The sequence below is a fragment of the Paecilomyces variotii genome (genome assembly GCF_004022145.1).
Source record: "Paecilomyces variotii strain CBS 101075 chromosome Unknown C8Q69scaffold_8, whole genome shotgun sequence".
NCBI classification, from domain to species: Eukaryota; Fungi; Ascomycota; class Eurotiomycetes; order Eurotiales; family Thermoascaceae; genus Paecilomyces; species Paecilomyces variotii.
Window position 1 is genome coordinate 119,160 of NW_021167147.1, and position 13,359 is coordinate 132,518.

Below are 13,359 nucleotides of genomic sequence, written 5' to 3' on the forward strand. Positions count from 1 at the left end.
CAACTCTGTCTTCTAGATCGGTTGATCGGCTGGTATTGTCGGCTGACTGGGGTTCGCTGCGTCTATGGCCTCTTAAGAGATGTGCCGTTTCTGTTCCCGGATAGACCCGGCCTAGTTGATTTGCGAAGTGCATACCTAGGTAATGGATGAACAGGGACTGCGATCAACAATGGCGCATATCGCACGTCACTTGTGGAGACTAAAACATATGGGCTATCTTATATAGAGACTCGGTTTGCCGGTGAACTCGGTACCTGCTACACTTGCCGTAGCTACTTAACCTGTCATGCTGATGTCTAGCTGATATCTAATACTGCACATTTCGATCTCCTTTCCAGTAGCAACAATATCTGTATAATTGTATGTATAAGGAGTTAAAAAACCTGAAACAGGAAGTCCGTTTACATGTATAGTATCACCAACAAAATGCTAGCCAACGAGTGAAGACATTGAGTTTTCTTCGGATCTATCAATACAGGACTGGGTGGCCCTGTTCACTGGCTTTTTTGTAAGATCGGATGCGCAGGAAGTTGATAGAGTATCTGGGACCAGCCAAACGCTCAACACGACAATGGAAAATGTCTATATCAGATATGAATAGTGTATTGTAGTAGCGCCATCCTTTTAGACCCACAGTGCCATTTTTTCATTCATAGATTCCAGACTGGGGGTATCTGTATCGAGTCGTATTAGTACTCCAATATGTGTAACCAGAAACTACAGCTGGACTTATCCCCTTAGGATCTGCGCTCTAGTACTGATTTGCTGAAAAACAACCTGAGCCTTCCTCAGTTCTTGCAGAATACCATCAACCAATAGAGTGACGATACTATACTGGAAAATTTGACGCCTCGCAAATACCTACAAGAAGCTAAGCGCAGATAATGAGATGACAAAATGGACTACTTTATGCATTAGTTTTTGTAAACACTTCAAGTGTGACGTCGCCTAGTACTGTTGGCAAGTTTAGTAAGCTTATGTCGAAGCTTATATGAGCAGAACTTAAAGGATCGCATTACAAGTCGTGTGAGTTGCTGATCGGGCCTTTCTGACATCTTAGCCTTAATCATATATCGAGGATGAGGGATTATACTCATGGAAGAAAAGAGATACTTCGTGAAAGGTAAGCATAATCATGCTGACATTGACAGTAGACAATAAGATAAAGGTGTTATCTGCTCAATAGTAGCCCCCAATTGTTGGGTTTTCGGTATTATATGACAGTGAATAACGCTTTGCCTGCAGTGGCCGCTCCTACGAGCGCTGTGAATATTTTTTTGACCACTTGATTCGCCTCAATAGATTCCAGAGCATTGTAGTAGGCTATTTGTCCCAAAAGATGGCGATATAAATTCTGATCTCGTACATAACTACATGCGCCACTGTTCAACTCCCCAAAACAGTATCATTTTATTTCTTAATAGGAGAAGCAGTAACACTAGTTCAAGTTAGAAGCCATCCTACTACTCGCCTCTGAATCCTCGTGAGGTTGGCAAGCAAAAAGAGATAGTTACCCTGGAGCGCGCCCGTAACCAGGTCCACCCAAAACATACCCTCACTGGTCTTGCGAGCGCGTGTTAGTCCATTTTATATTGTCCTATTCTATTGATATTTCATTCACTGCCCCCATTCTCAATACAATGGCTATTTCGCCTAATAGGCCCCAACCTTGCTATTGTCATGAATTGCAAAACCCACCCATTCGCTCAGGGAGTAGACCATCTCCCCTTGAAAACAACAATAAGAAGGACTCTTTAACTTCCCACAAGCACTCCCTATCCTCTTCCTCTTCGAACAAGACACAATCCTTTCAGACATCTTCGTCTGCCAGCACGAAAGAGACCTTTCGAAACCTCACCAGGGAGATCCTGAATTCAGAACTGTTCCTACGATCTGATAGCAAGATTGTCCAGTCTGAAGAAGCCGAACCAGTCAAGTTCAATCCAATGAGTGTAACAAGCTTAGAAACAAGCTTAGAGGTTCCTATCATTCTCAGCGAGGAGTACGTGTTTGTTAATCTTGTTTACATTGACGATCCGAGACTGACTGGAGAATAGGCAAACCTCTTATACGAACATGGCCGACGGAAATCCGTTCTACGGCGAGCATCAATATCTCTGGAATATGTCTCCTGAGATGGAGATGCAGCAATCGTCTCCAAGCCAGTCGCCTTCTCCCAAGACATCCTCATACCAGTCGGAAAGCGTTATGCCACTCTTTTCCGGAAGGCACATACCGCACTCGGTATCCGAGAAATACATTGTTGATCGCCCTCAACCACTTCGTGTCCGCTTCAAGAATCCAGACTATGCTACTCCATCCTACGGACGGGGAGAGAAAAGCCCCATCCGCGAATATGAGGTCCCTGTTCGTGGACGCTCTCGAGAGAGATTCAATGATGACTACGATGACATTGATTTCGATCTTGACAGCCCTCCGAGACGCTCGAGGTCTCCTCACAAGAAACTCTTCGGAGAAAATGGATGGCTCGGGCGCAGTGCCAGTATGAAGGACAACGAAAAATATCGGAAGACCCCTTTCAAAAGCTTGGGAGAGAAGATCAAGCAGCATGTGGAAGGACTTGTAAGTTCTATATGATATGGCGCATGAGGACTAGTCACTAATTTATATCTAGGCTGGAGACGTTGCCAAAGCCTACACAACTCAGTTCAGTCATCCAAAGATTGTTACAGATGGCCGCTTGCCGATTTCTCTGGACCCTCCTACTCAAGCCAAGCTGTATTCTGAAATAGAGGCCATGATCTGCGTGAGCGCCAATAAGTTCCTTCTTCAACAGTACAAAGAAGGACGTCTGTCGGTAGAGTCTATCAACAAGGCCACCAACTTCTGGGCCTCGAAGAATAGACCTCAAGTCCCCGAGTTTCAGTTCGATCAAGCTACCCAACGCGACCTGGTCCTCCACAATATCCGCACACTGGACTTCAACGGGGAGTATTCCACCAACCCCGTCGCTTTGAACTCAACTCTGCACAATTGGAAGGCTGTGGCTAAGGAAATGAGCGTTCGTACTTTCTGCAACCGTGACAGCGTGATTCGCAAACATATGCACGACACTTACAAAATCCTGGAAATGCTTGGAGCGCCTCTTGCAACCTTCCTTGCTTTCCAAGAGCTTCAGATGAAAGCTTTAGCAATGATGAAGGAACATACTAAAAAGACGTATCATCCTCGCAACTCCAACGGACACAGCCGCTCTTCGTCGGAGAAGCACAGCTCCAACAACTCCTACTAAAGGAGAAACGGACACGGGAGAAGTTCTACGGTTCTAGGTAGCTTCGAGATTTTTATGGTTGGGCGGACTTCTTTAGGCGTCATTTCGGATACGGTTATTACTTTCTACTACTCTTTCTACTCATTCTACATGTTTCCTCTGCACTTTTCCTTGTTTGTTCATGTATTCTAGCCACCCCGACATGTTTCCATTGGTGGATGATGACTTTACGATCGCCACGATTTTTCTGTTTCCGGCGCAATATTCCCACCTCATGCGGAGATTGAATGTGACTATTAGTTGAATAATCCAGGCTATTTTCGGAAATTCATGAGCTCTAGGTACTTATGAGCAAGCAGCTCCAGGAGATTCTAGGGTCGCTCAGCAGTAGCTACAGAGCAGGCTAGATTCTGTACTCATTTTGACGGAGCTGAAATGCCTACAACTTTTAGCCACAATACTATTCACATATGTTCTCTATAGAAGAAGAGATCGGTAGATATCAGACAGTAATATGAAGGAAGTTGTTGTGCTGGACCAACCAAGAGCGAGCGATCTACGCACGTGGTGCGACGTCATAGCTTTCCCAAACACGCGCAACGATTCCGATCGAAGGGAGCTTCGCCAACCATCAACTTCGCGTCGGCTGAGCGTCTGTTGCGCTGGTGCTCAGAGTCTGTGGAGTGCGATTTGTTCCTAAGCCGCTTTATGGTCATTGCTTTCTGAGAGATACCCAACAAGCGTTCTTGCTTTCGATTTCGCGGTGCTTGTTTTCTATCGCTGACCGCACCTGGCGTCCTTGGCGCACCTGAAGGCTGTCTGCTCTTGTGTCCTCACTTATCCTTCGAATATGGATCCTCGTAATATCTAAATATACGTGGATAAGATAAGTTTCTGTGCGGTTACCGGTGGCCTACCTCCAGTGTTGATATGTCGACAATACCCGCTCACACCTACGGCCCTACGTGCCTTCTTGCCGACAAAGATGAAGATCCTGCGGCCGTCAGGTCGTCTCCAAATCCTCCTCGGTTGCGCGCACAGTTCTTTTATGCATCTTCTTTACCGATCGATGACCCTCTAGCGCCTTTGCCTATTCCCTCGGGCAGCTCCAGTTCCGCGTACGAGAAGTTTCCGCCGCAGCCTTTCTCTGCAAGAGACAATATTGCCCTCGAAGAAGCTTGGAAAGAATTGCGCGATAAAAGGGAAACAAAGCTTTCTAGGAGTAGTGGAAAGCATGATGGACCTTCAAAGGCTACCAGGATACCGGGTCATCACCATAAGCTCAGCTCTCGCTTGGGCACTCCGAACAAGGTAGGTAGTCAAGATGATAAGAGGACGGGAGCCGATGACACGATACGATCTTTGTCGAGGGAATCTGAGAGCATTCTACCATCATCAGCGGCGGGACCGATTGGAGTCGGTGGACAACAAAGCAGTCTAAGGGAAAATGATACTCCTGGCGATGGCAGTGGCAGCATGAATGATGGCCGGAAGAGAGAAGTTTCCCCCCTTGGCGGGAGGCACAAATCTGCGAAGCGTAAAAGCACCTCATCTCCCAGCGAGGAGCCCACTCTAGAACCGGAGAGCGCTATATTGCAAGGAAGCGTATCTTCTGACATGAACATCAGTGGGTCGCCGTTTATCCGTGCACCTTCAAGGAGACCAGATCTGCAATCAAATTCTCCGTTGGATCCGAGCTCCTATGGTACTACTCAGTCTCTCAGGCCTTCGAGCGCACGTGGAGTCCGTGCAGAAGAGATCCTCGATTCAGACATGGCTGCCCCAAGATCATCCGGATTAAGGAGAGAATCCACACAGCTGGCCGAATCTCCTGATCGCTTGTTAGACAAGCTGGAGGGCGATGTTCCCCAGGCAGTAATTCCAGTTGGTTATTCACGTCTTCATTTGGTTGAACTGCCAAATCTGAAGGTATATATAATTCATTACTCTCTTTCTCACTCCACTGAATAAAATTGTCTGATAATCGATAGATGAAACCTATATACTGGAGTCCAGTTCACGATATATCTGACGTTTTACGAGCTACATGGTTTTATAAGAATACTATGCTGCCGGTTGAGCCTCAGCTGGCTAACAAACTCGAAGAGGGATACCTTTATATGCAGCCATGGACAGAGACATGGCAGGATGAGCTGAACAGCTGTGTCGAGAATGGTGCAGACGCCGAGGCGAAAGTCGTGCACAGGCTCTGGCCTAAAGAAGAAAGCAAATCTGTTAGCAGACCTGCGACGGCACAGGAACTGGGAGCGACAGGCCCTCAGCCTACGCCACCTGATAAGACCACCGATATTGAAGTCGAGGCGCTAACCTTCGATGAGAACATGGCTGCTAGTGGTGCTCCTTCCCAGGAGGCGGCTTTGAAACCCTTCAAAAGCTCCAGTGTCATATACGTTGACGCAAAAAATGCTCAAATCCTGCGACCTAGTCTCCTTCCATCCGCCTCTAGGGGGAGACGTCCGCTCAGTGCAATTCGGAAAGGGAGACAAATCGGCATACCAGTTATCCGCGGCTTCAGTCGGCAGATGTGGGACAAATTATATCCCTCGAAGCCTAATCCTGTTGACGTGAGAAATTATATAAGGCGGCCTCAGTCTAGGGACGCACCTGTCGGACACAGTGGACAGGTTTGTTATGCTTGCGCAATAGAAGAATCGAGACCTAGCCCAACAGACCTAATGCTTGTCATCCATGGTATCGGTCAAAAGCTATCTGAAAGAATGGAAAGTTTCCATTTCACTCATGCTATCAACGCGTTTCGCAGACATGTCAATGTGGAACTTAACAGTGAAGCAGTGTGGCCACACATCCGCCCAGATCTTGGAGGTATAATGGTTCTCCCAGTCAATTGGCGATCAACTCTTTCACTTGAAGATGCAAATATTGAGACCCAGTCGAATGAAGATCCAACAGAAAACCATTACTCCCTGAAAGATATTACTCCCGACACAATCCCCGCTATACGGACCCTCGTTAGCGATGTTATGCTGGATATTCCCTACTACCTTTCTCATCACAAGTCCAAAATGATCCAGGCAGTTGTCAAAGAAGCAAACCGAGTATATCGACTTTGGTGTAAGAACAACCCGGGCTTCCAGGAGTATGGGAAAGTCCACGTTATGGCCCATTCTCTCGGAAGCGTCATGTCTTTTGATATCCTCAGTCACCAGCCGACCAGAGTGCCATATTTCGATTTTGACTCCGTACCTGCTCACAACGATATCTTTGAATTCGATACGAGCAATTTGTTCATTTGTGGAAGCCCTGTCGGACTCTTCCTACTCTTACACAAAGGTTTGTGTCCCAATATCCCTTTGGAGAGCGATAACAGTTAAGCAGATTGCAGCGAACCTACTTCCACGCAGAGGACGAAATAAACCTGGGAGAGAAGGCGAGGATCAGCAACGGGGAGTTGCAGGAGAAGCGGATAAATACGGCTGCTTGGCTGTCGACAACATCTATAACATCATGCACACTACCGACCGTAAGTATCTGTTACACCTGGATAGTTAAACATGTCAAATACTGATCATGGCTCCACATAGCTATTGCATACCGTATTAACGCAGCAGTGGATAGAGATCTGGCTGATTCTCTCAGGCCAGCCCCAGTACCCTCTTCTTCCTCATCATTCTTCCAGTCCTTCGCTGGTGTCTTCCGCTGGAGTTCCTCCACCGGCCCTGAACCCTCCACGGCTCTTTCTGCAACCGCTCTCCCATCCCGACCTGCAGCAATATCCAAGCTCCCATCAAATGTCGAGCTCGAAACTCATGATTTCACCCGCGAAGAGATCGCTGAAAAGCGCATGCTTCTCCTCAACGACAACGGGCAGATCGATTACTACCTCTCTGGCGGCGGTGGGCCCCTAAATATCCAATATCTAAACATGCTGAGCGCACACAGCAGCTACTGGACGCTGACGGATTTCATACGATTCGTCGTGGTGGAGGTGGCAAGGAAGCAGGGGAAGGATGGGACATTGCCAGCACTGAGGGCAGTGAAGAAAAAGGGATGGAAGGCTCAGAATCGGTGAAAATCAGTCTAAATGTTCGGATTGTTATGAATCATATGTAGATGTGAGATGGTGTTATGGTATTGGTATTAGCTCGTGAGACGTCATATACTCGGTTTCCTGGTCAGAAACCAGTTAGCAACAAGTTTTTAGAATATCTGATACTGACAAGTGCATGAATTCTTCCTTGCCTTCATGACTTCACGTCGTGGGGTATAGTATAGTAGTTACGCTCAATACTTTCTTCTGTTTACTTAGTAGTAGAATTAGAACATTAAAACCTAGTACTAGCCTTTTCTTCTCTCAGAGTGGGTTTAGATTCACTTATTCACAGGACCATTTTCAACTCGTGCTCTATTCTCCACCAAGGACAGGGCCCATCATCAACACTTCTACGAACTGATCCTTCTCAATCCTCCCCTTACCCGGATTCAAGACTAACAGTGCATTCGCCCCAGCCAGACTACCCACTCTTGAGCTTCGCTGACCAACCCCGGCACCAGGGCCGCCAAGTCCTGTACTAGTTGCGTAGAGGCGTCCGTCGGATCGCGAAGCGACAACAACAGCACGGTGGTATTCTGTACGTTTGGGGTCCAGGGGAATAGCATGAGTCAATGTAGCCGAGACCAAGGGGAGACCCAAAGCCGTGTGTGGTTTGGGAACTGTGGCTGCAAGAGATGTCTGGCCCATGCCGCTCAGCTTGTGCAATGATGGAAGCACAAACAGGTTTAACGTCACTAAGGCAGAAGCAGGATTCCCCGGGAGGGCGAAAATAAGCTTCGTCTCTCTTTCTTGCTGTGCGGATGCGCCTGATGATGACATGGCTGGTTTGTATGGGACTGTCGCGAAGGTTGTAGGCTTGCCGGGCTTCATTGAGACGCGGCCAAAGTGGATTGTGCCGCCAAGGGAACGCTCAATTGTAGGCTTGAGCAGGTCCAGTTCACCCATTGATACACCTCCTGTAGTAACGATCACGTCCACAGGTTTGTTAGCACCTGGTCCGACTCCGCGCAATGCTCCACGCAACGATTGTTCGATTTGGCCCACTGGAGTATCACGAGCGATTCCAAGATCAACAGTCTCAAAGCCCCAGGCCTTCAAAGCGGATATCAGGGATGGACGGTTCGAGTCTCGAATCTGACCTCCCTCCAGCTTCTTCGGGTCATTGTACTCGACTAGTTCATCGCCGGTGCTCAGGACACCTACACGAGGCTTCTTGTAGACTTTCACTGTCTTGGTTCCTGTCGACGCCAACAGACCAACCTCGCCTCCCACAGCTGTGATGAGGTCTCCCTTTTGAAGAATCTTGGACCCCAGAGAAACATCACTTCCTGGTTCGCGTATATTTTCACCAGGCTTGATATCCGCTGTTAGTATTTCAACAGTTGCTTCTTCCGTGCCATCAGGAGTGGATGATGCTAGAACAGTGTCTTCCACCATGACCACTGCATTCGCGTTTGGAGGGAGAGGTGCTCCTGTAGTGATCCTTGCGATACTTCCAGGCTCCAGCGCTGGGGGCATAGAACCAGCCTGGGCGTGAGATACAGAAGCCACAGGGAAGACACCTTTGCTGCTTGGTCCAGCAGATGGTGACTCGGGTGCAATGAGAGCGTAGCCATCCACGATACTAGCTCGATAGGCAGGTACTGCCTCTCCCGCATAGACGTCTTCAGCAATCACTGATCCTACAAGATCAGCTGTCACCGGAACTTCAACAATTGTTGGCTCGGGTGTCTTCTCGCTTATCACCTTGAGCGCTTCATCCACAGAGAGCATTGGGTAGGGCGAGTTCCGATATCTCCGCGTAGGTCCAGCATTGGGATCATTAGACTGTGGTCTCTCTGAAGGTAACGTATGTGCTTTGGGAATAGTATGACCATGAGAATGAGAGTGAGCATGGTCATGGTGGCCATGGTGGTGATGGTGGCCTGAGGACTCTCCACCACTGGAGGAAGATACACCAGCTTGCGCTTCTAGTTTCTTAACGCCCCCAGCGTGGATGGATCTTGAATTGGCACCAGCCGCCTGTATGCATGCGTGAGGCAATAGCTTGATCACTGCTTCCAGGTTCTCTTTTGCGCCTTTAGGTGACCCTGGCAGAGTGAGAATCAGGGTCTTGTTCCGTATTCCCGCTACAGGCCTAGCCATCATTGCAACTGCTCGCCATTAGCGTGTTTGTTGATGGGAACAAAAGTCTCGTATCCTTACATGGAGTCACCTGTAGTGAAGCTGCCAGCATTCCATGCCTGAAAATATCATCAGCTTACATAGCTCCTTGGAGTGATCCAGAGGAATCTACTCACACAAGTCCAGGGGCATGACGGTGAATAAGAGGCGACACTGCCTGATAGATACCCGTAGGAGTCAGCTTATAAACTGATAAAGCGTGCAGCACTATGTTAACAGACCTCGGGAGTATTATCCTTGACAGCAAAGCCTGTTCCACCAGTTGTTATTATGAGGTTGAACACTTCTTCTCCATCTGACCAATTTCTGATCGCTAGTTGGATATCTAAGACGTTATCAGGGACGATCTTGGTGACTGGCGTCTCCCAGTTGCTAGACCCTTCCGCAGTAAACGTAGCAGTCAATGCAGCCCCAGCCTTATCAGATGACGGATCCTGTGCTGCAGTATCCGATACAATCAGAATTGCTGCTCTTAATTTACCCTCTGCCATTTTGCGTGATATAGTAATAGTTGTCTTATCAGGTGAGGGGTAGCGATGTTGGGGAAATAAGCTTAGGTTAGCTTGCCCGAAAGGATATGTCCCGAGAAATTGCCGCAAGTCCCGATTTGGTAGTCATGAATGGAGAACGTTCCATGACAGAGATAGCTCAGATTGACTTGAAAAACAAATGGTGTCGCAGTAGAATATCTTTCACTCTAATGTGAGTATCCAGGGTGTGATTCATTTCATATTCCAGAACATAGCCTTAATAATGTACACCAGCCCGGAAAGATACAGGGAAACCAGTGGCATCATGCCCCCGAATCCATAAACGAGAAATCTTACAATCATGTCGAGACCATACGCCCCAATGCTATATACGCTATCATGGAAAGGAAAATGTCATGGTGTGATATCCTGCGCACTGACCACTTTTCTCCATAACTGCCCCGAATCCTCGATCTCTAACTGTCAACTGCTACCATCTACTCGAAATCCAGAGCCTTCCCTCCCACCAGCAGACCAACAATCAGTCCGAAAAGTCCAAGGACGGAACTGAAAATCTCGATAACGAGGATTTTCACGAAGCTAGGAGGCACGGTGTCAGTGATGCTATGACGCAACCACAGAACGTAGGGGAACTAACAGGCTGGGGTCCGCGGCATCTGCTAGAGCTGCGCCACTTCCATTGATACCGACGGAGATACCACAGATCAGGTTGCACACTCCCACGGTGATTCCTCCCCAGAAGAGAGCATAACCAGTGTAGTAGTTGCTGCTCGAGTAGATGCCATCACCTGCAACGAGATTCAACTTCGAAGAGAAGACGATGGCCATAATGACGCCATAGATAGCGACGACCTCGCAGAAAATAATGGAGATCAAGTTCTTCGTTCGTATTCTGGGAGCTTTGACACCTCCACCAACGATCGAGGAACCGGTAAGGAAGATACCCCTTGACAGACCGTAGTGTCAGTACTATGTGCAAGCACGCAAATTGCTGGAGAGAGTTCTTGTCTCGTACCATGCTGCTCCAACCACGGACAGACCTATGCAGCTCGCAATACCAACGTTCGCCCATGCGTACGGGGAGACGCTTTCGAGGAATTGACCGACCTATCCCACGCCGTCAGACAAAGACTCGGTACTAAGGAAACACGGAATCTCATACGTTAAATGCCTCTCCATTGCCGTGGAAGAGCATATCTATCAGAAAGTTCTGTTAGCCAGCGCGTTTCCTCTCGCTCGACACGGTGGAGATCAACTCACAAGCTCCGACCACGGTCAGGGAGAACGTCGCAAGACCAGCTGGATAGGAAAGGCCCATGGCTGCGATGAGTCCAAGTCTATTCACAGAATAAAACAGAAACAAATTCGCACGCCGCAGGGAACACTGGGAGATGAGATCCTGGCGGCAGCAAGCGTCTTGATGTTTGGGCGTGGTGGTCAGTAGAGATCGCCGGAGCCCGCGGTCGGAACGGAGAAGCAAGCGCAGCAGCCGCGCGGGTGACGGACCTGCCCTTCTGGCCTCGGCGCTCCCCCACGAGCCCCCGATTAAGACGGATCCATGGATTGGCACTCTGTGTAGCTTACCTGTCTAGTCGACAATTCTCCTGCAGCACCTGGATCAACCACCAGGCCACGGTCTAGTCGTTGCCGACTTTGAGGAGGAGACGTTCTTCGGCTTGCCGACTCCTTTTCTCGACTCCTCTTTTATCAGCCTCCAGCACCCTCCAGCACTTCCACCAGCTACCCCTGATACCGTTCTATAAACCTCGGTCACCATGGCTGCACAATCCGCAGTTGGATCTTATTCCAACCCACTGAAGAAGTTCAAGTACGCTTCTATCTTTGCTGCAGGCGTTCTGCATGTGTAATCTATCAAGCTAGTGCTGACAAGTTCCAGGTTGGTCTTTCTAGGCGAGCAAAGCGGTATGGAAGCACCGGTGTGGCCTTTGATGCCCGCAGTATAGGTGATTTTCTGGTCCTAACTCTCTGATAGTGGGAAAGACTTCTCTTATTACGCGATTCATGTACGACTCGTTCGATAATACGTATCAGGCGACAATTGGAATCGATTTCTTGTCGAAAGTACGTGGAAGATAGCTTATCTCAGATCATGCCGGGTCTCTATATGGATAGCTTTCGGAAACTCAAGCAAGCTCGTGGAGGCCTCTCTACCGGAACAACTGGCTAACACTCTCTGTCCGTTCCAGACGATGTATCTCGAAGATAGAACCGTCCGACTACAGCTGTGGGATACGGCAGGCCAGGAACGATTCCGCTCATTGATCCCGTCCTACATCCGTGACTCCAGTGTCGCCGTCGTCGTATACGATATATCGAATGCTAAATCCTTCCAAAACACGCGGAAGTGGGTAGATGATGTTCGAGGCGAACGGGGCAACGACGTGATTATCGTCCTAGTGGGCAACAAGACCGATCTTAACGACAAGCGCGAGGTCACTACGGCCCAGGGTGAAGAGGAGGCCAAGAAGAACGGCCTGATGTTCATCGAGACCAGTGCGAAGGTCGGCCACAACGTTAAGCAGCTGTTCAGGAGGATAGCTCAGGCGCTTCCAGGAATGGAGGGAGAGACCAGCAGAGGAGAGAGCCAGAGTATGTGCTTCCGGTCCCAGTCCTTTATCGTGGTAAAACTAACTTGCGTTCCCCAGTGATCGATGTCAACATCAACAACAACCAGCCTACGAGCAACGATGGATGCGCATGCTAAATGTCCGGACGTAATATCCGATTGTTCTTTTTCCTGTCTATAACCTCCGTGATGTCTCGCTGTATATCCTTTTTCCTGCCGGGCATGGCATGTCTAGACCAGGCTCTCTTGGACCGTAATGCCGTTTTTCACCTTTCCTTTTGTTCTCGCTGGGGGCCTGAGAAGGTCTCTGTCATTTGCCACCAGGTGATTGGGCGTTATCATTTGATCCTTTATCTAACCTGATGATTGTATTTCTCGGAAAATTCTTGCATTCGCTTCGAACTCTTGGGTAAATGGCTATTTTCAGAAGCTTAGTGGTTCCAGGGCATATTTCTTAGCTGTATAAATATACCGATTTCTGTCGAGCGGTCTTCTGACGACGGAGGCGAGCTCTGCGGCTTTGGATATTGCGGTGTCAGCTCCCTTTTCTGAAAGCATAGGGATCTGCATGATCTTCATATATGAAGCCCACTGGCGATCCCCTTTACGTCTCAAGGGTGATTTCCCAATTCGAGTGTATTTCCGCCTCAGGACTTTTGACACGTAATGGGGCATATGGCCGCGAGCTTTAGCGCACATCCTGAGCTGAGCGTCTATTTTCAGACGTTTCGGGCAGACAAAGCGCCTTCAAGGGACTAAGGAAACTGGTTAAGTATGTACCAAGACCTGGTCCAACCGTCCAAGACACACCGGTATTCGGCAGGCACCCCGA

At 48.7% G+C, this 13,359-nt stretch overlaps 5 protein-coding genes across 5 annotated transcripts; 3 read left to right on the forward strand and 2 right to left on the reverse strand.

Moving 5' to 3' along the window:
- Window positions 1-1,640: 1,640 nt before the first annotated feature.
- Window positions 1,641-3,255, forward strand: C8Q69DRAFT_522288 (hypothetical protein; the record flags this gene model as incomplete). The annotated part of the gene is made up of 3 exons (XM_028633541.1): window positions 1,641-2,002; window positions 2,058-2,583; window positions 2,636-3,255. The coding sequence occupies 3 exons, from the start codon at window positions 1,641-1,643 to the stop codon at window positions 3,251-3,253; spliced, it is 1,506 nt and encodes a 501-aa protein (XP_028483518.1).
- A 606-nt stretch (window positions 3,256-3,861) lies between these two features.
- C8Q69DRAFT_471799 (DDHD domain protein) lies at window positions 3,862-7,476 on the forward strand. Its single transcript, XM_028630940.1, has 4 exons — window positions 3,862-5,161; window positions 5,224-6,544; window positions 6,597-6,734; window positions 6,796-7,476. The coding sequence occupies exons 1-4, from the start codon at window positions 4,163-4,165 to the stop codon at window positions 7,281-7,283; spliced, it is 2,946 nt and encodes a 981-aa protein (XP_028483519.1). The 5' UTR covers window positions 3,862-4,162; the 3' UTR covers window positions 7,284-7,476.
- A 32-nt stretch (window positions 7,477-7,508) lies between these two features.
- Window positions 7,509-9,988, reverse strand: C8Q69DRAFT_471801 (putative molybdenum cofactor biosynthesis protein Gephyrin). Its single transcript, XM_028630941.1, has 4 exons — window positions 9,671-9,988; window positions 9,566-9,606; window positions 9,471-9,508; window positions 7,509-9,418 (listed from the first exon to the last, which is right to left on the reverse strand). Exons 1-4 carry the CDS (start codon window positions 9,938-9,940, stop codon window positions 7,617-7,619), a joined length of 2,151 nt encoding a protein of 716 aa, XP_028483520.1. The 5' UTR covers window positions 9,941-9,988; the 3' UTR covers window positions 7,509-7,616.
- Window positions 9,989-10,078: 90 nt separating this feature from the next.
- Window positions 10,079-11,463, reverse strand: C8Q69DRAFT_471802 (putative V-ATPase proteolipid subunit Ppa1). The gene is made up of 5 exons (XM_028630942.1): window positions 11,201-11,463; window positions 11,103-11,137; window positions 10,956-11,047; window positions 10,578-10,886; window positions 10,079-10,519 (listed from the first exon to the last, which is right to left on the reverse strand). The coding sequence occupies exons 1-5, from the start codon at window positions 11,256-11,258 to the stop codon at window positions 10,417-10,419; spliced, it is 597 nt and encodes a 198-aa protein (XP_028483521.1). The 5' UTR covers window positions 11,259-11,463; the 3' UTR covers window positions 10,079-10,416.
- Window positions 11,464-12,147: 684 nt separating this feature from the next.
- On the forward strand, window positions 12,148-12,629 carry C8Q69DRAFT_471813 (ras family-domain-containing protein; the record flags this gene model as incomplete). Its single annotated transcript, XM_028630943.1, has 1 exon — window positions 12,148-12,629. The coding sequence occupies one exon, from the start codon at window positions 12,151-12,153 to the stop codon at window positions 12,607-12,609; it is 459 nt and encodes a 152-aa protein (XP_028483522.1). The 3' UTR covers window positions 12,610-12,629.
- Window positions 12,630-13,359: the final 730 nt, after the last annotated feature.